This window comes from Cupressus sempervirens, chromosome 3, assembly GCF_028749045.1.
Source record: "Cupressus sempervirens isolate cs-2001-9-10 chromosome 3, ASM2874904v1, whole genome shotgun sequence".
In the NCBI taxonomy this organism is placed as follows: Eukaryota; Viridiplantae; Streptophyta; class Pinopsida; order Cupressales; family Cupressaceae; genus Cupressus; species Cupressus sempervirens.
The window spans coordinates 544297282-544324673 of NC_143120.1; the positions used below are offsets into that span (position 1 = coordinate 544297282).

The following is a 27392-nucleotide window of genomic DNA, read 5'->3' on the forward strand; positions in this document are numbered from 1 at the left end:
TAGTAAATGTAATACTAAAACACAATGAGTACTTATCTGCACATCCTTGATACGAGATGCTCCAATGAAAGACCATAATCATCAAATCCAAAAATGCCTCCACATGAGCATTTTGTCAAACAATGGGAATGAAAGATTGGTTATTATTCACCCCCACAATGTAAAATTCTCACTTACTCTATTTTATAGGGTTTTTAGTCACTATCAGGTCTAAAGATATCAACCTCTAATTTTGTTAGTCATCACCTCTATATTTAAAGTGACCATCATGTGTCTTCAAACATCTTGAATGTATTTCATAATGCTTGTGTGAGATAGTGAACAAGAGCTCTCCTATTTCTCTAAAACTTCATAGCAGAATCTATGCCTTAGATCATTACATTAACATAGGGCCATCATAATGCATAGAGCAATGACATTATTTTCCTTCATGTTTTGATTGCATCTTAAATCCTTCAAATATTTGACACTTTAGTATGCTTGGGAAAATGTTACAATGGAACATAGTCCAAATGCATGTCCATCTTCATTATTTTTAACTTAATATCTATCTCATCATTATGATGAATTTGTCCCAAAGGGTATTCTTAAAAATGTCACTTAGCCTCTTTCTTGATCCACATTTTTGCAAGATAGATTACTTGACAAATTGCAAGAGCCAAATATGGAGAACATGAAAATATTGGTTGGAGCCCAACTTAATTGTCTGAGTTTCTTATCCTTGACTTGGTGGTGGTACTAATGAAAAATAATACATATGTTGCAATATAATCATGATCTTGACATATTCAATATAACACAATGCCATTCCATTAGTAGATGAGGTAAAGCTCTTCACTCACAAAACCAACAACTCTCTCCACTTGTAATCTCCTAAAAATAATTCATAGAGACTCACGAAGCTCATTAATCTGACCATAAGTTCTCCTTTCTCCTTAGTTGATTCCAAATCTTTGCTCGTAGATTATACTTGCATTTAGACTAATTATGATTATGATTTCCAGATTGGTGTTTAACTATCTCTGTATCACGAGTGTAATTTGTCATCCTCATATACACAATCAATTTTTCACTAGTACAAGATGTCCAAGTTCCATATCTTTTCATCTTATATGCACATCATTCCCTATGTGATGGGGTAGCTCTCGATATCAAAAGTTCGTGAATATTATCCAGTGAATCTCATATTCTATCATCCAAGTTTGGTGATCTCGGGAACATTTGGTGACATTACTAGATTTACAGACCTATCTTCTACAATGTGTAGGTAAGCATATAGATGTTTTACTGTTGATCATGAAGAAAACGTCATTTATCTTCACTCTGAATCATCATCTTGACCAAAGCCTTCAAGCAAATACTACCCTGTATCATTCTATTTTCCATAATATATCTTGGTTTGATATTTGATTTCCTTTCTTTGATTTATAATGTTTAGGACACTTGGAAATGATCAAGTTATTTCAAATATTCTTCCCTCTGTTGCCTCACCACGATGATTTCAATGTGTGGTTGATGAATCAATGTAGGCTCTATCCTCAATCAATAATGCAATTGAGCTCGCAAATGAGGAAGTACGCTGGTGGTATTTGGGGTGTCATCCTAACCTAATGAGACTGGCTTGAACAGAGACTCTCATGACTACTCGATATCTCCTCTCCCGTTAGGTATGTGTTCCTAAACTTGATAGACCATAGTAAGATTGTTATTTTGATCCCATCTAATCACCTATTTGAAACTCCGTCAAAACTTACCCGAATGGGTGTTCAAGTTCTGAAATAATAATTTGTTTTCACAACTTTCGAATTTACTTTGTTTTTTAGTTCTTTTCCTTTTCTGATTATCATTACAAATAATCATTGGATTATATGCCTTCGATTGGGGCTACATCCATTCTTTCTACTCCTCGGGATTTTCCTCCCACATTTTCCCAGTGATCAATTTGCTTCTGCTCCAAAACTTTGGTTGTTCGTTTGAATAGGTCCTTCACTATCCATGGAAGACCATCCATATGCTAGAAATGGAGGTCAGACCCTCCAATCATGATTAAATATTGACAATACTGTCCATTATAAAGTCATCTAGAAAATTTGCAACAAGATCAGTCGGGCCTGTGAGGCAAACTGTGTTCTACATCATGAGCAACTAGTCATGGTAAAGTGTAAAATAAGTTCTACAAATTCTCAGTGTAAATAATTTTTCTTTTGTTGATTTAGCAAGTTCCAAAATCAACTATCTGATCTAGCATCCCAACAAGTTTCAAAATCAAATATCAGATCTAGCATCCAAATCGTAACACTGCTCTAATACCATGTTAAAGATTATCTGTGTAAGATATGACCCATTAAACTGCTCTGTGACTTGTAGTAGCACTTGTGAATATGTTATGTGTTTTCCAAGTTACTATACAAATGAATATATTTGGGATATAAGAGGCATGCCTCTTTAATATATTAACTTACATTAATTATATTTATAACACTCTTAATATACCCTCAATATATATATATATATATATATATATACACATACACATACACATACACATACACATATGTATATGTATATGTATATATACATACATATACATATACATATACATATACATATATGTATATGTATATGTATATGTATATGTATATATATATATATATATATATATATATATATATATATATATATATATCACTCTTAATATAAGTTAATTATTTCATATATAATATTTGTCATATATTATATATCTTCTATATATAATTTATTCGATAGAATTATAACATTAACAATAACTAACATGAAATCTCCCTCAAAGAAAGTATCAAATATTTGAAGTAATTTAAGAACTAGCATTAATGCTACCTGCTTCATATAATTCACATAGTAAATTTCTTGGAACGATATATTGACATTTTCTTGGGGAGATATATTGAAATGCATAACATAGACCAAGAAATTTTACAAGAAGAATCCAATTTCATCAAATTTATTTCACGCAACAAAAACTCAATGATCCATATTTCTTATAAAAATGTACCCTAAAATCATCTTCTCCTAGACGAAGGGCACGTGGAACTACAGCTGGAACATGGCTTTTGCTAGCATTCTACGTGATTTTTCTATCCTTCAACTTTGCAAGCATTGTGTGAAGAAAGACTGGGACGTGGCTTATTAAGTAAACTAAAGTAGTCAAAACACTCAAGGTACAACCCGATTTGAGAAACATATGAAGTCCGAGTTTTATGGGTTTGTATTAGTGCTAAACAGTTCAACACCCCCAAAAATCGAACAGTAAAAATATAATCCATTTGTGCTTATTTTTTCCTTCTTAACTGGTCATTATTTTGTGGGCATGCAGAGGTAACCAAGGGCATATGGCAAGGACATTGCATGGCTAGGAGGAATATACGAAGAAATAACCATAGATAGAGGACCCAATGCTATGTTTAAAGAAAAAATCTCCATGAGATAGCAATACAATGGAGACAAATTTTGGAAAATTTATTCTTTCATTTCATTTTCTCCACATTATATTCTTAAATTTTTGGTTCTAAATATAAATTTGAAAAGATGAAATGAAATTGATGCAGTTTATATGGAGGAGTAAAATTTCCTAAACTGCTAAGATCAACAGCCAAAAATAGTGTGCAACAGGAGTGAGTCGTTGATTGAGCTGCTCACTTGCCAAGCCTTCCAAGATGAGATTGCAGAGCTCAATTGTAAAAGGGGAGTACTTGCAATTCACTTTGTATCGGCCCATTTTGACATGGGTTTCAACAAATAGTGTCGCCAAATCGCCTGTGATCGCTTCATCTCCATATCGCTATCTCGTCAATTAAAGATCAATCGGCACACAAAAACACCAACAAATTGTTAACATAAACAAACAAGGCCTCTAAGGGAGGACTCAATTAGGGGTTGTAGTAACTATACATACATGATACGTTTGTCCGTCCAGAGGATGGTTTACTGGTCGAACCAAAGCTTATATCTCTCCTCCCTCCCAAAGTCGGTGCTTCTGTTGCCATACACATTTGTTTGAACACACCACTCTTTGCCCCTAATGTTCATAAGGAACTCAAAACACAACTTGTCATGATTATGTTCATTAAACCATGGAGAATGATACAAATCATTGTTGCTCTTCCAACTATATAGACGATATAGGACTATCGTCTCCCCTTAGCACTTCTCTTATAAATTTGGTTTTTTTGTAGACTTGTATGTTTGATCAAAGAGATGAAGGTTCAATTCTCATTTAAACCTATCAGTCTTCCATGTCAGCCCCATTAATTTGGAATTGTTGATTATTAATAGATCATTGGATTGACACATATAAATGTCTAAGGCTAATAGGTCAATTAGATATTTATGTTGGTTTGAAGCAATCCAACCATAGCTACAATAACATTAACATGATGGCTCTATGGTTTTCTAACCAAAACTATTTCCAAGACTATAATGAATCTAACTAGATAACCAACATATACACTATACTCATCTCTAAAGCTACTAAGCAACCTTTAACTTGGTCAATAGTGACCTATCTAGCTCTAGAGACTAACTATAATACCCAAATCTATATACAAGGCCAACTTGCTAAACATCACTTCTTAATACATGAAGGCAAGAAAAAATCTTTGTTTCTTAGAGTTATATGATTGACACATGCTTAGTTTTGATTATAGTCGTAATTTAAAGTAATAATAGTTTATATATATATATATATATATATATATATATATATATATATAACTACATTTGACAATGTACAATGAATAAGATTGGTTAATTTTTTTTAACAACTTAGTTTTAAGTTCTAGTTTTAATTTGAGTTTAAACTTTTTTATTATTTAAAATTAAAAATATATGCATATGCATACAGGGATATAAAATGAGGCTATTTTTAAAACCTATTCATAGAAAACACAATTTTAAGTATTTTGCATTTTGCGCATGCTTTTGTTTATGTCTGTACATGTATGCATGATTGTGCACATTAGCATCTCTATGCGCATGATTGTATGTGTATGTGTAGCATGCCCCATACACGTGTGCCTACAAGTGAGTTCATGTGTACCCAATATCTTAAACAATAGGAGGCAACCAAAAAAATTTCAAGACTCCAATAGTGTTTGAAATTTCAAGAATATTTGTGCCTCACATCCTGATGATTTATCAAAAAAAAAACACATCCTAATGACTTATATCAAGCAACTAATTGTCTGTGTAAAAACAATGTTTGTCATGTTCTTGAAAAAAAAACCATAAAAATATCCTCAAAACTAGATATTGTGTTTAAGTGGAATTTAATGAGTGGAAGAAATCCAAACATTCACATGAAAAAATAATATTAAATCTTATGCAAAAAGACCAATATAATTGTTTGATGACTACATTTGTTATTTATTCAAAGCAAATTGAACTACGCTGACAAACTTAACAAATTTAATATGAAATGATTAAATATCATAAAAGCTAAATGATATTATACAATAGTCAGATTTTTCCACAAACAAATATGGTTCTGTTTGTTGATTGAGCTTCTTCCATAGACTAAATATAGACAAAAGAGTCTTTCTGAAATTATATTCAAAATCACATTAATCTATTAAATGTTTCATGTATATACTTTACAAACAAATATTTTGTTGTGGGAAATAACTAACAAATACATTCTTAATAGGGTCAAAACACGACTAACATTGAAGAGAACTACTCGATGGAGCACTAGAAGGTGGATATAGTGACCATAAAGCAATAGTGCCATCCTCTGATGAAGAGGCAAATATCTTACAATCGTTTGAATGAGAAACACTTGTCACCTGTGTTATCAAGATGAGTAGTGTGTTAGATCTACAATGTTTTGGGATATATCAAATATATTTTATAAATGGCAGCTTCAAATGGAAAAATAGTTATAACAAATGGCCAATACTCCATAATACTAGAAATACTAAATACATTTTTTACAACTAACTTTGTCTTTTAATCTTTTCATTGACAATGCATAAAAAATACATGATAGAATTATCAAATGCAACAAGCTTAAGTGGAAAGACTGGAAATAGGCAACAAACAAGCATTAGTACACAAATCAAGCTTGCAACAATTGATTCTTATATATAGTTGTAGTCAACATTTTAAAAACTAGAAAATAAAAAACCAATCAGTTTGAAGTAAGTTATTTTATTTATAAATTTAAGACTAAAATGATGAGGACAACGTAGAAAATGTGAAAAATGGTTGTGGTAAAGGCATTGGGCTAAAGAAAATTTAAGCTTTTCTTTGATAATACATAAAAATACAAGAGGGAATTATCAAATGCAACAAACTTAAGTGGAAAAAGTGGAAATAGTCAACAAGCAAGCATTAGTACACAAATCAAGCTTACAACAATTGATTCTTATATATAGTTGAAGTCAGCATTTTAAAAACTTGAAAATAAAAAACAAATCAATTTGTAGTAAGTTGTTTTATTTTAAAATTTAAGACTAAAATGAAGAGGACAATGTAGAAAATGTGAAAAAATAGTTGTGGTAGAAGGCATTGGGCTAAAGGTGACGATTCACAATTCATCATATATTGCAACAATTTTAGATTAATTAGATAAATCTTCTCTACCTCTGATTGCATGGCCACAACTATTATCACATCGTCATTTTCAAATGATTCATGATTGTCGTCAGTAGAAACTGTGTAGCCGACGAGTTCATGTCGTCAGTAAAGACTGTGTGGCCAATAGGTTCATGTTGTCGTTAAGAATTTTGTAGCCGACAGGTAGATTAGTATTGTTATGTAGCCGACGGACCCCTTCGGGAAGGTTCAGCGGGAAGTATTCATACTGCGTCTGGGATCATTGTAAATCATCTTATCTTATGCTCTGTAATCTCTTGGCATATGCAATCAATAGACGGAGTATTGCTGTTGCTATTCTTGTTCATTGTCTGTGTGCATTAATCAATTAATCTATGCGGTAAAAATTTGGCGTTGTTGCCCAATGGACCTAGAACAAAAGCTGAGGAATGACGACTAATGCCGAATCAGTTAAACAAAAATAAGAATAAGCTGAAGGACAAAGACGAAATCCGCACAGCTCAAGGCAATTTAATTTTAGCACAACAGGCCGAGCGCCGAAGGAGGTTTCAGAAGATTGCCAATGGACACCGTAGCGCCGAAAAATTGTTGGAGACTCGCCAGTGGGTGGAATTGGTGGAGGAAGCAAGAGAGGAATTTTTGAACTTGTATTCGCCAAGGGAAGAGAATCTAGACAGAAGGGAATCGACTCGCACGGCTCGGAGTGCCGAGGGAGCACAAGCATGGAGTGAACTACTCATCTCAGATACACTTTCGGAAGGGACAACTTCAGAAGATCCTTCTTCACCAAGGTTCGCAGCTGTTGAGACCGCTGGTGTGGGAGAGTAGACCGCCGGTGTGGGAGTACAGACTGTCGGTGTGGGAGTGCAAAGCCACGGTGTGGAAGTGAACAATGCTAGTATTGCAGGACCGAACAACGCACGTGCACAAAATCTAGTAGTAATGGCGAGACCAATGGAAAAACTGCCGAAGTTTGATGGCGATGGTATGGCCGATCCAATCCGACACTGTAAAACATGCGAAACGATTTGGAGGGAAAATCGCATAACAAATACAAACGAATGGGTTTGACAATTTCCCACAACCCTATGGGGTGTTGCAATTGATTGGTTCGCCGATGTAGATCCACAAAAGTTAAACAGTTGGGACAACATCAAGGAGTTTATCACGAAATTTCAACTGTTGTGGCATAACAATGAGATTGTAGCGAAGATATACAATACTAAGCAGGGGAAGAACAAAACTGTCCGAGTTTATGCCAGGAAACTAAAAGACTTGATGGTTCATTGAAGCCCTACACCTGAAGCTGTGGAAGAAGATGAAGATTGTGTTGCCATTGTCATACATTGAAGCATACAATCGAGCAATGAACCTAGAAAGTGAGCAAAAGACAAAAAAGAAGAAGAAGAAGAGTAGCTCCTTTGAGTCAAACAATGATGCGCCTTCGGAAGAAGAGAGCAGTGATGATGAAAATAGCTGCAAAAAGGTTTGAGCCCTCCAAAAGGACATGGTTCGCATGATGAAGGAATTTAAGAACATGCAGAAAGAAACGAAGGGAAGTGAACTATGGTGCACAGAGCGTGAGACAGAGGGTCACACCAAAGGGTCCTGTCCAAAGAACCAGTTATGCAACATCTGCCAAATCATGGGACATTCCAAAAAAAAATGTTCCTTCAACATGAAAACCAGAGGACCTCAACAAGTGTTCCTGGCACAGGAAGCTTTCGTGTCCGGAGGGAGTGGGAACACAAGCATAGAGGGTGCCACATTTGGAGGATACAGAAATAATAGACATGGGCAGAACAACAACAATGCGAACAATAACAATAACAATAGTAGCCGGAGTCAAATTTAGTACAATGCAAACGGATGGCCAATCATTCATGTCGAGCATGCAATTTGTGGGGCCACTTTGTCCAGGATTGTACAACAGCGAACACACCAAAATTATTATGCAGATGGTGCAAACCCGATGATCGTGAAGATGCCAAGTGCCCGAAGTTTGGAGAGAATCTGATCACCATTGGGACGGACGAAGAGGTACTAGCAATCACACGAAAACAAGCAAAACTATACCCCAACCTCGCGAAAGGAAAGAAGAGGATAGAGGAAGTACTGAAGGAAACTGAGAAAGCAACATAGGTGGAGAAATCTTGGTTGAAGGATACCACCAGCACCTCAGCAAGGAACTACACGAAACATAACATTGTACAACAGATACTACAAACTGAGGTACCCGTCAAAATAAGCGATCTATTGCTCACAATGCCTCAGCTCCAATCGGCACTCACAAATATTGCACCAACTGCTAAGTTACCAAGAGAACCAGGAAGAGGGAAGGAAGTTGCCGCAGGGGGGAAGACCCAATGTTGCTAGCCCTCGCATCCAAACGGCATTCGGCGGTCGTCGAGATGGGGATTCTAGGAAATGTGTTGACAGACACAATTGTCAACGGAGGGTCCGACATGAATGTCTTACCCAAGGATACCTGGAAGAGGTTGGGATAGCCAACGTTGTGGCCACCTACATTGCAGTTGTTGACAGCGGACCAACATGACATTAAACCTCTTGGCATCTAGATGGTACAACCGATGATGATTGGCACACAACCATTCCTGCTCGACTTCGTCGTAATCTTGCTGAAGAGAAAAGGATACGATGCCATTCTGGGCGGCAGATGGCTTATTCATGCCAAAGTTAAACACGACTAGAAGAAAAACACTTTATCACCTGAGAGCAATGGGCGAAAATTCGTCATTGATTTACACACCCAAATGGTGGGGGAAGAAGCTCTATCATCAGATTTTGAAGAAGATGAAGGGAGGCAACATATGAAACTAGATCAAGAGGAAGTCCTACGGTTGGAAGGAGGATCAATGGATGATGATTTGGATTCTGTCAACGGTCTTTACCACTGGTAGATAGAGGACTACAAACTCTTTTCGAGCTGTAATATGTTAAAGGTGGACGAAGGTGAGAAAGAAGAGGAAAATGAATGTCTGAAGGAATACAGAGAAGTGGAAGAAGGAAAGACGGTTATGGCTAAAGCTGAGGGGAAGAACATAAAGTACAAACCTAGAAAAAGGAAAGATCCCACTGTACGATTGCGTAGAAAGAAAATGTTATGACAAACCACTGATATATTAGAAGGGTGCCGACAGCAAGGAAAACACATCGCACAGTCTGCATAGGAAACAAAGAGAACATGCTTAATAAAAACTTCCACAATATAGAGTAAAGGTTTTAAAATCAAGAATACAATTATTGACGGCAAGGGATGGCAGCCCACAAAATTGCAGGCACAATGGGCCACAGAGGTGATACAGAACATACGCAAAACGCGACGTGATAAGCACCTGGAACTGAACAGGTTTCAATCAGGGCAGTTGGTGTTGAAGTATGACGAACGAAATAAACCAAGAAAGTTTAAAGTCGAATGGGCCGGGCCATACCAGATCTGGGAGGTAGGTGACAATGGAGCAATAAAATTGTGGACCTTGCACGGACAAGAAGTGCCTTAGGCAGTCAACGGGTCGAAGCTGAAGATGTACCATGCCAGAATGACACTGTCGTTGTTGCAACATGGCAAAGTGTGGAGGGAAAATTGAGTTGTAAAAAGAATAATAAAAATAAAAAATAAAAAGAGAGTTGTATTTTTGTTGGAACAAAAAAATAAAAATAAAATAAGAAAAAAAGGAGAGAGAAGAAAGAAAGTACTTGCGGACACATCTGTGGACTGCTGCTCTGCGGGTGGTCCTGTGGTCGCCCCATGGGTGCCTTGCTTTCCCGCGGGTGCCTAGTGTTTTCTCACGAGTGGGCGGCGGTGGAGGGCTTTACTTTTGTTTCTGTGGCCACCTCTTCGTTTTCTCGCGGTGGCAATTTCTTTCTCCTACCGGTTCGCTTCTTTTTTGTTCGCGGGTTTGCATTGTGATTGTGGGTTGTCTTCATTCTCCCTCAGTGGCATCTTCTTTCACCCCCGATGGCTTTCTTTCTTCCGCGGTTTCCTTTATTTCCTGCACACTTCTCTATCTGTGGATGGCTCCCTAGTTCAGCGGGTTGCGTTGTTATGTATCTTTTAGCCAGTCGCATTGTGATCCCACGGGTTACAACACTTGTTTATTTTTGCCAAGGTTTCATTCTCCTATCTGCGGCTTCCTTTTTCCAACGCTCATTAGTCTCCTTGACATGCAAGAGACATTACCAAGTAGTAGACAAAATTTGCAGCAAGTGGTGTAGCAAGAGAGATGTTATTGCTCGGTGTCTAAATTTGTTATCCCACGGACATGGTAACTCATATTCTTTGTGGAAAGGCAAAAGCAACACAGCAGTTAGGAGTGAGAGACAGAACAGGCAGAGGTAGGAGCAAAAAAAAAACAAAAAAACAAAAAAACAAAAATGTTGACAAACCAAAAATGTTCAGAATGAATAATGTATGATTCCGAGGGGAAGAGAAAGACATAAACAAGGAGGAAACATAAGCAATTGCTAGAAAGGGTGTGGAATTGGAAGAAAATCACAAAAATAGTGTGTTTCATGCAGTTTTGTGTGGGTTTTGGAGTGCTAATTTGGTCTTGGTGGCGAGGGGCGCTATCCTAGGACCCCACGGGGGCGCTGCCCGTCGACCCCGCTAGGGGCATTGCCCCCTAGACCCCTAGTCACTGTGATTATCAGTCATGGGAAGTGTGACCAGTTGACGAGACTTGGAGCTGCTACAAGCATGGAGTGTTTGTGTACCAAAAGCACTTGGAGTAGCTGTTGGACGTGAGGCTGTCTTGGTGGATGCATAGAAAGCTCAGGAGGAGCTGATCATCCTGTTGAAGGTATTACAGCGACACTTGGTTCAGGGTACCCAGGAGTTGGAAGCAGAAAAAGCAACATAGGTGGCTATCAAGATTGGCTTGATTAAGAAGACAGTATTGTGTTATCAGAGACTACAAATGCATCATGGGTTGGAGACCAGTTTGTTGTAGGCATGGGGCGAATGTGAAAGTGATGTGACAGAAACAGATCTATCTTGTGTAGTTAATCAGTTAATGTATTTTGTTTGTTAATTTGTCTCGAATATTTTATAATTGTTGTCCAGAGAACTTTTTCTTTTGGGGGGGGATGATGTCATCGATAGAAATTGTGTAACTGACGAGTTCATGTCATCAGTAAAGACTGTGGTCGACGGGTTCAAGTTGTCGGTAAGGATTTTGTAGCCGACAGGTAGATTAGTATTGTTATGTAGCCGACAGACCCCTTCAGGAAGGTTTGGCAGGAAGTATTTATACCCCGTCTGGGATCATTGTAAATCATCTTATCTTATGCTCTGTATGTAATCTCTTGGCATATGCGAATAATAGACAGAGTAATACTGTTGTTGTTCTTGTTCATTGTCTATGTGCATTAATCAATTAATCTATGCTGTAAACAATCATCATGTGAAGATTCATTTTCTTCGTTGATCACACATCTTGAGACTCCAACATACTCTCCTTGAATTAAACCATCCTCACCAAAATGTTTTCCAATAACAACTTCCAAGTCACCAATTAAAAGGTTTGTATATCCCTTACCTATAGCAATATACGAATCCATCTCCTCACAAGCATTTATGTTATTTTGTTGGAGCCAAATTTTGTGATTTCTATCTTCTTCAACACTAGCTCAAACTTCTTTGGTTGACTTATCTTCCTTACTATCACCACTAATGTGATTAGGCGTCCAAGTCTCCTAAAATGTGAAACAAATCTGCTCCCTCATTTGTTTCTTACTTTTGGAGAGAACTTACAACTTGTAAGCCCATTGATATTAGTTATTTTTTCAATATTTTATTTTTTGAACCTTTCAATATTTTGCTTAATCAACTCATTTGAGAGCTCATAAGCTAGTTGAGATATTATGCTCCTTTCTCCAAATAGACAACAAGTCTGATTGCAACTGCTTGTAGATGGCATCTCCCACATCAAAGATTAAGGACATAATAGTTTGCACACAAACCCTCATATTATCTAGATGATGCTTTCTAATTTCAGTTAAGAAACATTGAAAATTTTGAATAATCAATTTATTACATTTGAAATCCAGTATAATGATAGATCATCTAGTTTTTGCCATAATTTCCAAAATCTTAGCCTTTTTACCAAAATAAGTGGCTTTGATGTCCTTTAACCTATGTAGGCTCTCGAAAATAAACTGGCAAACCTTCTTTGATATGCCATCATTGTAGGGTGCTACAAGAGTTGTTATTCTTATGATCTCAATAAAACAAGAAGCAATTGCAAGTCTCACATTTTCACGTGGATGTTCCAATAACCTGTGTCAGACCGAAGCAAGCATTAAAGACTACCAAACTCAATCCAAAAGCCTCTGATATGATTGGTCTATTCGGGACAAATACTCCAATCTGATTGGTCTACTTTGGACAAATATGTATCTAATTCTTCCAACTTAGAGAGAACACCATCAGGAAATTTCATAGGTTTCAATTGTAATCCAATAACATAGAAAAAATTTCCTACTTTCTTTTAACCAGTTCTTGAGCTTGTTGCGATGCCGTCTACAATGTCGAAAGCCTTGTCTGCGTGGGAGACTGTGCCTGGTTTCGTTGCACCGACATCTTTGCGGGCCTTTTCCTTGGATGGGGATGGTGTAGTGTTTGGCTCAGCAACTCCTTTCGCCTCTTTTGCTCCACGCTCCTCTTGCGGCGTTGCCCTAGACAGGTTTCATACCCTGTCTTCTCCTGCCCTTGCCTTTGGGGCTGGCCTTGGCGGTTCCTCTACGACTATTCCTGCTAGGGCAGCTATTGCTCAATGTAGTGGTGTTGCGGGTAGATCCACCATTTCTTATGCTAATGTAGTTGCTTATGAGGCTAGAATTAGTGGTGGCTCTGGCGGATAGACTGTGTGCCTGGGGCTCCGTGTTGTTGTGCTTGCTGCCGTTGGCAACCCGATTATGCTTGATTTAGGATCTGATGTTGCGGAGGAGATATTCTACTTATGTGGAGGACTTCTTGTCCACAACGGCTATTTTTCGTTTCAAGGGGTTCTGGCCCTCTATCAAATCTACACGCTGGATCACCCATGTGTGTGAGCCCCTCATTTCAAAAATAGCCCAGATATACCCTGTAGCAAGAGGTTTTTTCATACTGAAATTTGCTACCACTGAAGATAGAAACGCTACTCTGCATCATGGTTTCTCATGGGGGGAGAAGTTCCCTTTGATGGCCAAACCCTGGTATAAGGATTTTGACCCATCGATGGAATCTTTCAATACTGCTAAATCTTCCCCTTCACCTTTGGTTGGATTCTGTCCTAGAGGCGGTGGGGGATGCCCTTGGGGATTTCTTATTGGTCGATACGGTGTTTTCAAATGTGTTTCGGACGACGTATGCTCGCATTCGATTAGAGATTGACATCTCCAAAGGACTCACTGAAAAGATTATGTTGGTCACCACTCTTGGCTCATGGATTCAGCTTCTTGACTATGAGGGTATCCCCTTCCGATGCAAGAAATGCCACAAGACTAGACACCTTGTTTCCCGATGCTCCTATGTTTCTAGACTGAAGAAGTCACATGCTTAGTGGAAAGGGGTTTAAAATGATCACTACATGGTTCAGAAAGCCCCCTCTGTTCGGGATAGTGGTTCGCCTCGGGAAACTTTGGTGGTAGATTCTATGGCTGCTGATGGTACAATTGTTGCCCCAACGGTGTTGTCCTCTCCTATTCTTCCCCCTTCGAATTCTATCACTAGTGCTTCGACTGTAGCCCCTCTTGTGGCTCCACCTCTGGATGTTGCTATTGTACCTTCTTTTGATGTGGCCCAGGACTCTCCCCAAGGGGTAGGGGATTTTGGGGGCTGGTTGTGGTGTAGATGACTTTGCGTGGTAGAAGGCTATTGGTTTGGTGGAGGATGGTTGGACAACTCTTAAAGGTAAAGAGGTCAAGCTCACCAATCCAACTTTTGATATGGCCTTACGTTCTCAAAAGAAGGGACTGAAAGGTAAATCTTGAGTCCCTGTCCTGTTTTGGCTCTCCTGGCTTTTCTAGCCTACTGTATTTTGTAGTTGTACATGGTTTTTGAATTATTGTCTACTTTTTATAAACCATGGGGTTTTAGGTGCCCGGTCAAAACCTATTTTTTGTGGCTGAGGTATACTATGTTATCTTTGTTGCCACCATGGTCACTTGGTTCTTTGGCGATCTGTTCCACCTATGGGCTGTAGTTTATGTTTGGTTTGGGCTTCATTGAAATATTTTTCGATTTGCTAAAGGGTTTCAGGCTCCCTTCAAAACCTATTTTCCTTAATCAAAAACAATTTCCTACTTTTTCTTTCTAAAGATCTCTTAATTGATCACGATTGAATGTACCATTGGAGGAAATACCACTTTTATGATTTTCCAGTCCTCATTTTGTTTTCTCCAAACTGAATTGCACCAAATCTAATGCACACTTCCACAAATTGTAAAATGCCCACTAAAATGTCCTACCACTGTATTATGCTGCCCCCATTCACTCTTTCCCTTCTAAGAATTTTGCCAAATAATTTGCAGACATATAGCCTTAAGAGAATGCTTATATTTCTATGTATTTTCTTTCAATGTGTTTCAATGTATCAATCAATAGGTAACCATTACAACAACCAAACTTTCCATGTTCGCACCCAACTCATGAAGACCCCATGAAAGGTGCCAATGTATACACGAGATTGATTGTGAATAATTCCTACTGCAGACCAAAGTATAAGGTGTAGATGGATGTCATTATCAATATAAATGCTGGAAAAGAACCCTTGTTATGCAATACAAAAATCATATGCCAAATGTAAAGAAATGATCACAGTATTGAAAAACAAGATTGAATTGACCTCCACCATTACCAATCAGTCAATGTCCAAGACAAACAAAATACTCCAATATTATTGCATCATTAACAAAATAAACAAATAAAATACAAATGCTTGATCTCGGTGAATAGATCAATGAGTCACCAGAAGTGAATCACCAACACCCTCGATGCCCAATACTGTGACGAATACCATTCTATTAAGATAGTTGATCACAAAAATAGAATACTGATCACAACCAACTAATACAAATGCAAGAACAAGAAAGAGTTCAAAGAACGATGATGCCAATGAATGCACAGACCCAATGTAGAAGCCCATAGACTTAGGTTCAGTTTTGTGTTGACCAAGCTACAATGCAAAACACCACTAGTAGTCCGTTAAAAATTAGACAGATTTCAATGTGGGCCCCAATCTATGAGCATCAATTTTACAAGAAATCATGAGACTTCGATGTCACCTACCCAAATGGGACAGTATTTCTGATCAATTGGTTGCTCCTCCGTCTTCGATGTGATTTGTCCAATATTCGATATGCTCTTACATTCCATTAGTCCTTAATGCTAGTGCTGAAAACATTTTTAATGTATTGAAGGGTTTTCTAGACTTCACCATTAAGCCAAATTCATGAAGACTTCTAACATCTTGACCACTGGTTGTTTTGTCCCCATTGTTATATCCTCTTATTATTTGAGTATGTTGGCGATTAGCCACTATTCTTAATCTTTAATGCCCTACGTTCCTAGTAATGTGTAGAATCTATATTTTTGTTATTCGTAAGACCTCATAGAGAACCCACTATGATATCATGTAATGTTTTTGCAGGTGTTTATATAATTTTTGTAAAGTTTCTGCAAATTCGGTAATATATATCAGATTTATATTATGCCTTACTCTTATACTTCAGAGTATAGTCTTCAATATTCAGGCTTGTGTGAATCAATACTTACTATAATGGTCCCGTTATAAAATAAATTTTAATTAAGCTATTGTAATTGATTCGGTTGATTTAATATATCTCGGACCCATTTTTATTTTGTTTCCACAGTTTGTGTTGCCATTAGCTATCTTTGTACACCCTCGGAAAGTTTTCCCTGATGGGTAAATAAGCACAGCTTGTAGGTAGTCATTAGATATGAAATTTAGATTATTTTCTTTGTACTACGAATTCTTGTTGGGATTCTCTATTGTTCACCATTTTGGAAGTGAAAGATCTTCCCCATTTGGTCTTTTCGGTTTTGGTGGGATTCAACCCTCACCCTATTTCATCACCTATAATACTTCGCTCAGATCAGGCAAACTAAAGCACCATCTTTTGGCAATATTAATTAGAGGATTATATGTGTTCAATCTTCATTCCTATTTGGGTTTTTGAATTTGGATCTATAAGTGTTTCTATTACAGGACTTAGCATTCCCTTTTTGTCTGCACACCATCCATCATTGTGGTTTAGTAACATCATCGTACACTTTCCCATCACCACTTCGTACGGCCATCTGAGCCTACTGTACGGCCATCCCCTTGTCTCCCCTATATGACGGTCTTCCTACTCAAGCCACCATACAGCCCTCTCCACACTCTATACGGCCATCTTGTGTGCCTACTACTTGACACCATACGGACTTACTATGCCTGCATATAGTACGGACTTCCAATGCTTGCATATAGTACGGCCATCATTTTTCTGCCTACCATACATTTCTCCATTCCATCGTACAGCCTGCTCAACACCTTTTTGTATGACATATTTGCTCATCCTCCCACCGTACGATCTATACCGTACGGCCTCTCCCTTGCTGCGCCTCCTCATTTGGCGTCCGTACCACATCTCCACCCAGTCGTACTACTCTAGTATACCATACTACCTCCACAGTAGCTCCACTTGAGTGACATTTTCAGTATTTGACGGAGAAAGATCATTTCCAGAGAAGACGTAGGGAACAGGATCATCATAGTGGTATCAGAGCTTTGATCCTACCAGCCTGTGAACAGTGAACGGGAGTTTATAACCGGAAGAGAAGGATAACCCATTCGGTTGATAGAATGGCGACAGAACCAGAACTCACAGCAGCCAAACTCATGGCACTACTAAGAGAACTTGTGAGGAATCAGGCACAAATCAATGATACTCAACAACTCATGGAAAAAACTCTCAAGAAATTGGCAAACAATAAAGTATTACATGAATAGAATAGTCACAGCGCAGACTCTGCGTTGGGTAAAGAAAACCCTCATCCTACACGTTCACGACCTTCCATGTCATCTTTCCCCACACAGACGGAGGCACCACAGGGATGGAAGCAACCAACTTTTGAGGAGGCCAAGAACAACTAAGAGAGGACTGGAAGAATGCAAATTTTGAAGAAGATATATCTTACAAAGTCTATGCAGATTTGAGAATGAGATATTCTAGAGGCAGAAACCGAGGATATTTTAATGATGATCTCAGGAGGAAGTTGAGTAAAGTAAATTTGTCTCCATTTGATGGATCCAGATCCATATTTGCGCAAGTGTGGGTAATGAAGGCTGATACTTACTTCCAGCTGAATCCTATGTCAGAAGAAGCAATTAAATTTGCAACATTACACTTGGAGGGAGTTGCGCATGAATGGTAGCATCATGGCACCATCACATTGGGGCATGATCAAATAAATACCTATGCAGAATTCACTAAGATTGATAGATCGATTTGATGGTAAAGATCCGAAACTCAATTTCAAAGATTTGGCACAACTAAGGCAAACTGGATCGATTGACCAATACATTGCAGAATCTTAAAAACTCTGTTTTGGTCACGGACATTTCTAAAAGAAGACAAATAGTGCTCTTCATGGATGGGCTAACAAAACCAAAGAAGGGTTGAGTAAAGGGGTTCAGTCCTGCCACCCTGTTGGAAGCCATAAAGAAAGCATGGAGTATGGCATCATTGTCGACACCATCCCCTCGGGGTTACTCACATTCCAAACCGCCGATGTTTCCAAGGGACAAAGATAATAAACCTCCACCGAGGAAGTTGTCATTTGACGAAGCTACCAGACAAGAGCTTTTAAGGAAGAAACTATGTTTCAACTACAAAGGACTATGGGAACCTAGACACAGATGCCTCGAGAAAGGAAAGATCCACTACATTGAGGTTGTGTCCAATGATGAGGATGACCAAGAAGATATACCCACCGAAGGCAACCAACCCCACGAGGACACCAAAATGGTTAGATTGAACCATAAGGAAATAATTGCAGCATTCGTACAACATGGAGGAACTATTGCCCTAGCCGGTAGCCCAAGGTGCATAGTGTTTCGTTTACGGGGAACCATTCAAGGACAAAGGGTTATGATGATGCTCGATAGTAGAGCTACTCTAAACTTCATAAACTCCTCTCTGGTGAAACGAAGAGGTCTACCTACAAAGACGCATGCAAGATTTCAAGTCAAGGTTGTCAGAGGGACTCTCCTGCACTGCACAAACCTTGTTCCTCGGCTAAGTATCACAATGGCGGATCACAAGGTGACCAAGGATTTCTTCATAATGGACCTTGATGATATGGAGGTTATTCTAAGCATACAGTGGATAGTGACACTTGATGAATACACTCAAAGCTTCAAACGGATGGACTTTACTTTTGTTGTTGATGGAAAGAAGGTTATTCTCTGCAGAATGGCAAATGAAGGTCTAAAGGAAGTTTCTGCACATTCGATGGAGGCAATTTTTTAGCTTGATGACATTGCTTGGGTTGGACATTGTTTTGTCTCGGCGAGACCTATAAAGGGGCAATAGACACCTCCCCAGGATGATGATCTCCAGAATATTTTGAGTGAACATGATAAAGTTTTTGTTGACATCCCTCTTAGCATACTGCGAGGATTTGAACATACTATCGAGTTGAAAGTTGGAGCCAAGTCGGTCATAACCAGACCCTACCACCATTCCAAGAAATTCAAAAATGAGATCGAAAAGACTATTTAGGAACTACTGGAGAAAAGATGGATCCGTCCCAGTTCTAGCCCCTTCACGTTATCAGTGGTATTGGTCAAAAAGAAGGACAAGACGATGTGCATGTGTGTGAAATACCGTGTGTTAAACAAAAAACAATAAAGAATAAATATCTCATTCCAAGGATTGATGAGTTGCTAGGTGAATTACATGGCGCAATCTATTTTTCAAAAATAGATCTTCGTTCCGAACACCATCAGATCTACATGAGGGAGGAAGACGTGGAAAAAATGGCCTTTCGTTGTTACTACGGGCATTATGAGTTCCTATCACGTCATTTGGATTAACAAATGTGCCTGCTACATTCCAATCATGCATGAATTGCATCTTCAACAAACAATTGTGTAAGTACTTACTAGTATTTTTTGATGATATTCTTATTTATAGCATGACATGGGAAGAGCACATGAAGCATCTAGGCGAAGTCCTACGGATCATTAAGGATCAGTCCTTGTTTGCCAAGCGATCCAAGTGTGAATTCAGTATGACGAAAATATTGTACTTGGGGCATGTTGTCAGTAAATATGGAGTTCAAGTTCATCAAGCGAAGATTCAGGCTATCCTTGATTGGCCTCCCCCGAAATCACTCATGGAGTTGTGAGGATTTTTTGGACTGTGCGGTTATTACCGGAGGTTTGTAAATGTGTTCTCTCAGCTTAGCGCCCCATTAACAAATCTGACAAGAAAGGGTTCCTTCTAGTGGAATGAAAAAGCACAACTCACTTTTGATAAACTGAAAGAAGCAATGAGCACTTGTCTTGTACTTGCATTGCCTAATTTTGCTTGACCTTTCATTCTGGAGTGCGATGCATTCAGAGAAGGCATGGCACAGTACCGATGCAAGATAGACACCCCATAGCCTATGAGAGTAGGAAGCTTACGCAAACAGAATGCTTATATTCCATTTATGACAGAGATGTTGGCCATCGTACATGCACTAACCAAGTTCCAACAATATCTGGTGGGTGCAAAGTTTGTTGTTCGTACGGATCACAATAGTATGAGATTTTTTCTGGACCAACGGGACTCGAACGAGAGGCAACAAAAATGGTTAAGCAAGGTTCAAGCTTTTGATTTTGACATTGAATATGTGAAAAGAAAGAACAATGTGGTTGCAGATGCTTTGTCCAGAAAAACTGCTATCTGCTTACTGACCTAGATTTCAGCTGATTAGAAAGCACATTTGTTGGCAAAATATTCCAAAAACACATTTTCCTGTGAGCTAATGGATAGCAACACCCAGGATGATCGGTACAAAGTGGTGGATGACATCATTTACTATAAGAATCGGATATTTTTAGTGTGGAATCCAAATTGAAGCAAAAAATCTTAAAGGAAGTCCACAACTCACCCTTGGCAGGGCACCCAGGCTTCCTCAAAACTTACAGACATCTCAAGGAGAGGTTTTCATAGAAGGGTCTTAAAAGAGACGTATTGCAATATGTAAGAGTGTGCAGTTTGCCAATAGAACAAATTCGAACATACTCTACCCGTCGGGTTACTACAACCTCTGCCAATTCCAAAATAGAAGTGGGAAAGTATCTTGATGGATTTCATTACTGGACTTCCCAAAGTGAACGAAAATGATTGCATTTAAGTGGTGGTTGACAGACTGACGAAGTACGCACATTTCTTCGCCATCTCCTCAAACTTTCAAGCCGCACAGGTAGCCGATCTATCTTTTAGAGAAGTTGTTCATCTGCACGGGTTACCCCGAAACATTATTAGTGATCAGATGGACGATTTATCAGTATCTTCTAGGAAAAACTGTTTCGACTGGCAAGAACGGAATTGTCGCCAAACACTAGTTATCAGCCTCAGACAGACAGAGATTGTGAACAAGTGGCTTGAAGGTTACCTTTGGAATTATGTTTCGGCATAGCAACGAGTGTGGGTCAAATGGATGCACCTAAGGGAATATTGTTACAATACCACTTACCACATGTCCATCGGGATGGCACCGTTCAAAGCACTATATGGGTATGAACCCCTTTCCTTCATCAACACAGTTCTGGGTGACAGTTGTGCACCAAGGGCGAGAGACCGGCTTCAGGAGGGATAGGACATATTGAGATGCTTGAAGGAAAACTTATAACAGACACATAATCAACAGAAAATCTATGGCGACAAACATCGAACCAAGAGAACTTTCGAAGTGGGAGACTTGGTCTATCTCAAACTTCAACCATACCAGCAGTCCTCATTGCAGGAAAAGGGGAAAGAAAAATTGAAGCCATGATTTTATGGTCCTTATCGAGTAGTTCACCGCATCAGTGAAGTTGCCTATGAGTCAGAATTTCCAGAGGGGAGTCGTATTCATAACATTTTTCATGTCTACTACCTTAAGAAAGCTATGGGACAGAACATCACGGTAGCGGCAAACCTTCCACTACTCAATCAATAAAGAAAGATCGTATTGAAACCAACTGAGATCATCGAAGTACGTGATAAGGCCTTGCGGAACCGCACAGTGAAGGAATGTTTAGTACATTGGAAACACTTGTTGTTTGACGACACGACATGGGAGGGTGAGCACATTCTACAGCATCTGGCATTGCAAAAATAAATTTTAATTAAGCTATTGTAATTGGGCCTATTGATTTAATATATCTCGGATCCATTTTTATTTTGTTCTCATAGTTTGAGTTGTCGTCGGCTATCTTTGTACACCCTCGGAAAGTTTTCCCCAACGGGTATTTAAGCATGGCTTGTAGGTAGTCATTAGGTATGAAATTCGGATTATTTTCTCTATACTACGAATTCTTGTTGGGATTCTCTATTGTTCGCCATTTCAGAAGTTAAAGATCTTCCTTATTTGGTCTTTTCAGTTTCGATGGGATTCAACTCACTCTATTCTGTCACCTATAATACTTCGCTCAGATCTAGCAAATCAGAGCACCATCTTTTGGCAAATATTAATTGAAGGATTATATGTGTTCAATCTTCATTCATATTTGGGTTTACGAATTCGGATCTATAAGTGTTTCTATTACAAAACTTAGCATTCCCTTTTTGACTGCACACCATCCGTCATCGTGGTTTAGTAACATCATCATACACTCGCCCATCACCACTCTGTACGACCATTTGAGCCTGCCGTACAGCCATCCTCTTGTCTCCCCTGTACGACAGTCTTCCTGCTCCAGCCATTGTACAGCCCTCTCCACAGTCCATACGACCATCTTGTGTGCCTACTACCTGACACCATATGGACTTCCTATGCCCGCATACTGTACGACCATCATTTTTCTGCCTACCATACATTTCTCCATTCTAGCATACAACCCGCTCAACACCCTTCCATACGGCATATTTGCTCATCCTCCCACCGTATGGCCTCTCCCTTGCCATGCCTCCTCATTTGGCATCCGTACCACATCTCCACCTAGCCATACTACTCCAGTATACCATACTGTCTCCACAGTAGCTCCACCTGAGTGACATTTTTAGTATCTAATGGAGGAAGATCATTTCCAAAGAAGTCGTAGGGAATAGGATCATCACATGATTACATGAATGTACACCACATACTTATTAATGCTTACGTTACCAACATGAGTTTATAACATAAATAAGTAGAACCTGGTGTAATTCACAGATGACTGGGGAATGATGCTGCTATCTATGGTATACCCTCAGTGATCTCAATTTTAATCTATGACTTTCCAATAGCTCTAGCATGCTCACCAGTTGCTGGAAAACGTGTCATAACATAGTGTTCTTGGCCTGTGACTTCACTGTAGATAATGGTGCCCTGTGGGTGTGCTCGTGGTAAGGTGGGGTGTGTCAGCAGTCTTCCTTTCACTAACCCATGACCCTTGCTACTACTACTTGCTTGCTAAAGTGAGCGCTGCCAGTGTTGTCAATTGTTGTCAACATATATCACCACACCAAAATAACGTAGGGGTTCCAAACATTAACGCAGCTATGGGGACTGTTTACAATGTCATCCAGGTTCCTTCAATGCTCAGTTGCATCCCTACTGTCGTTGGTATGATGCCAAACCGAATGCTGATAACATCTAAACCAATGTCATATGAAAATAGATATACGCAAGGTTCTCTCCATCATTATCTCAGCTACGGATTAACAAACCTATCTTCTTGTCGTCCAAACATAAAATGCCAGTACTGACTTGTACATATCAGTTCCTTGAAATGGCTTCAAACACCTATACTCTCTCATGTCACTAAACTTCCACTTGTAAATCTTCAACGCTTCAACTTGGAATCATAGTTCTGAGGTGCAAATGTGAGATACTAGGTTTGCGTCTAGTTTCACTATTTTTCCTTAAGGGATTTCATCCTTAGGAAATATCCAATCACATTTAAGCAACCTTTAGGATTTGTAAAATAACATATATTCGTGGTGTCAATCCCAATGTAGCTCCACGCATTTATAACCTTGATATGAGGGAAGACAGAAACAACTAGGCAATGTGGGATTAAAAGCCAATTTCATCTTTTAGTCACTTACGTGACTTTATAACTTTATAACATTAAAATATTTAAATAAATCACTTAAGTCACTTTAACTTTAATATCTCTTGAAATATTTGTTTGAATGCCATGCCGTCTGAAATAGGAATCTCTCCTCATAATTCCCCATGTGACCAAATACACTTTCTAAAAATAGAAAGGGTCCATCTCTATTACCCCCGACTTACTATACATAGTATAGCAAATGGAGTCCAAATGACATCGAACGAAGGCCAAATCCATAAATCATTGAATGTTGGAGATGAATCAATCCTCAGAAGACCCTCCAACCATCCTCATTAGCCTACGAGGATCCAATATTAGGCTAATCCCTAAAATTCTGATGTAGGCAACCAATGGGAACATTACACACTTCCATGGGCTGTAAAATGCCACTAAAATATCCTACCACTGAAATATGCTGCCATGTTTCACTCTTCCGCTTCCAAGAAATTGGTCAAATAGTCCGCGGACATATAGCATTAAGAAAATGCTTATATTTCTATGTATTTTCTTTCAATATCTACCAATCAATAGATAACCATTACAATCAAACTTTCCACAGCTGAACTCAGTAATTAAAGTTTAAACTACTACAAGAATTTTTCTTTGCTGAATACTCTAGGCTAACAGTCTACATCAATTTTCAAATAGACATGTACCAATTTCTTGCAGAATAGAGATATATTTGCACACTCAAAGATGGTAACAACTTTGATGTTCAATGGGAAAAAACCACCTCAATCTGATTTGAATTGATAATACTCAAAATTCCAAATGGTAATTTACAATGAAGCCACAGTATTCAACATTTACATAAGAGAACCTTATAAAGTGCTATTTGCTTGCATTTCAGTGCCCACATCGCAGTATAACGATTCTTTCATTCAAGAGCTCATACCAACATCCATAGCAACATCCAAGATCTCATGCCAGCATTTCAGAATATACCTGCCTCTGGAGGAAGTCATACAAAGAATCCGTTCTGGGAATATAAGCTGCTCACGTAAGACTCAGAAATCTTTCTTTATGTCACAAAGTTCTTTGACCACATATGGCCCCGTGAATGAAGCCACACACCATGTGTTGTGCTGAATATCAATGTTTTCTAGCTCTCAAACTTCACTCCAAAGAGCCACCTCTGGTTTTGTAAGAATTAAAAACCAATTTCTTGAATGTGCCAATTAGATGAAAGCTCTGCACAAAGAAATCTCCCGACTCCCATTTCTCCAAACACAACAATCTCCACACTTAGTATCAAAGAATCCAATCTTGTGCAATAATTGCTCAACAGTAGAACCAACCCTTGAAGTATTTGTATGCAAATACCTTATGGCATGTTTTAGCATTCATACTTCTCGGAAATAATATTTCTTTGGAGTGCCTATGGACTAATGATATCAAAAGGGTCCATACAGTTTGATACACAAATATTTGGCTCAAAACAATCACCTTGATTATTTTTATCAAAATATTTGATACAGCAATGTATACGGTGAACACTATAGTCGTGGTGAAATTTTCAGAATAAAATATAGAGCTTTCCAAAATACCATTGAGACCCACAGCTCAATGAAGAAATAATTCTTATTTGTAATATTAACACTAGACCCAGAAAATGATACAAATGCAGCCCTAAATACATCAGGCCCCACATTAAACTCACTCAAAACAATAATGTTGGAGATAAATTCACAACACTAATCTTTGAAGTTTGAACCTCTGATTTTAAGCCTCTAGACTTTATGAAGCATCACAAATATCTCCACAAATAGTTTTCCTCTCTCCTGTAGTCTTCATGGCAAATATTTCACACGCTAAACTCCTGAAAATCTGAATCCTGAGAGTTTTGTGCTGCAAGTGCTTCTCACAGGAATGCAAAAAACCTCATCTGAATAGTTTGAACTGCCTAGCAGGAACTCGCAGAAAGCTCTCACAGCTCAGTAAAAACAAATAGTAAAGCTCCAATATTTCAAAAACGCTTGAGCTAGACAAAGAATATTAACACACATCCCAGAAGATGTTGCTTGACAAAATCGACTAAACATGGTCATTCCTAGTTGCTTTTGTTCATTCAACCTTCTCAGATATTAAAAACAGAAGTTGCTTCCACGCACTATGTGGGAGTTGTGACCAAGCAATGAGTTTGTCATGCTTGAGGCTTAAGCCAGAAAGTATCGTTCATTCTAGATTTGCTTGAGTTTGAGCCAACAAAAATATTTGAAATACCCAAAATTGTAATGTGCTGGCTTCTTGAAAGGAATGGAGGCCCAATATTTACAACCCACCAAAGTTTACACAAATGATTTTACGTGATATATTGCCAGAAAAAAGGCCAGCTCTTTGTCCACTAATGAAATCTCAAATAAGCTCCAGTCCCACAAAAATGATATCTATACTTCATATGGAAAATATATGAAACATTCATATATACACTTATCATACCAAATTACCAATATATAGATCACCAAGACTTCTACAAAGGCAAAATAATATTTAATTCCAAAATTAACCACTGCAATAAACTCAAATAATCTAGCAACTTTATTTCTAAAGAAGACTTCACAAACTTGTTATTTTCTAAGATCGCACCAAATGTACTAAGTTACTAACAATTGCCATTGTATTGATTGTTTTCCAAATGCAACTGAAAGCTTATTATATATGAGAGGAAGAGACATGTCTCTACGGTTAATCATCACTAGTTAACATATTATTTATATTAGTAATATAAATAACCATATATAAAATATATTATTATGATGATTTACGAATAAAAATAATGTATACCAGATTGAATCAATCTGACTAAAGCTACAACTTTAAAACTCCCTCTTAGCTAGGGAGGATTTGTAGAGCATATTATGCCCTCTTTAGCAAAAAGGAATTTCAGCAATTATAATACAAGATTTGAATACCACCTTAAGTGTGGTCTATGATAGATTTTAGTTATGATGTCCGGCAAGATCCAGCCCGAAGAACCATAACAAATTGATTTTCATCGTGTCCAGCAAAATCCAGCCGAAGAACCATAATGAGTTTGGTCATCAAGGTGTTTGGCAAAATCCAACCCAAAGAACCATGATAACACTTGCTCCAAGACATCTAACACATTTTGGTGCTACAAGTTAATGTAGCATATCTAGGAGATAGGTCAAACTATTGATAAGATCGTCACCTTACAATAGTTACCTTATGTTCATTATCATAACTTCTAGCACTCCAGGACAACAACTTAATGTAGTCTGTTATGATAACAAGTCCAACTATTGATAAGATCGTCACCTTTCATGACATAATCACAACATCATCATGTAGTAACTCACATGATATCCACCATGAACCAAGTTAGAGGGTGGACCCACCATAGCTGCTACTAGAGGGTGGAAGAAAGGTTTTCACCTCATACTTCTCTCTCATAGTGGAGAGCACATTACAAAGAATTTCACTTCGAACTTCTCCTCATAGACAAGATATCATCCACAAAGGATTGCATCTCAAAAT

General features: G+C 38.3%; 1 protein-coding gene across 6 annotated transcripts in view; it reads right to left on the reverse strand.

Moving 5' to 3' along the window:
- Nucleotides 1–5441: 5441 nt before the first annotated feature.
- EMB2757 (Transducin/WD40 repeat-like superfamily protein) overlaps nucleotides 5442–27392 on the reverse strand; it is a 254050-nt gene continuing 232099 nt past the window's right edge. For all 6 annotated transcript variants that reach the window (XM_089820808.1, XM_089820807.1, XM_089820803.1 and 3 more), the window contains one exon: nucleotides 5442–5819. In XM_089820808.1, coding sequence (XP_089676934.1) covers nucleotides 5694–5819 — 126 coding nt within the window. In that variant the 3' untranslated portion in view covers nucleotides 5442–5693. The remainder of the gene's footprint in view (nucleotides 5820–27392) is intronic.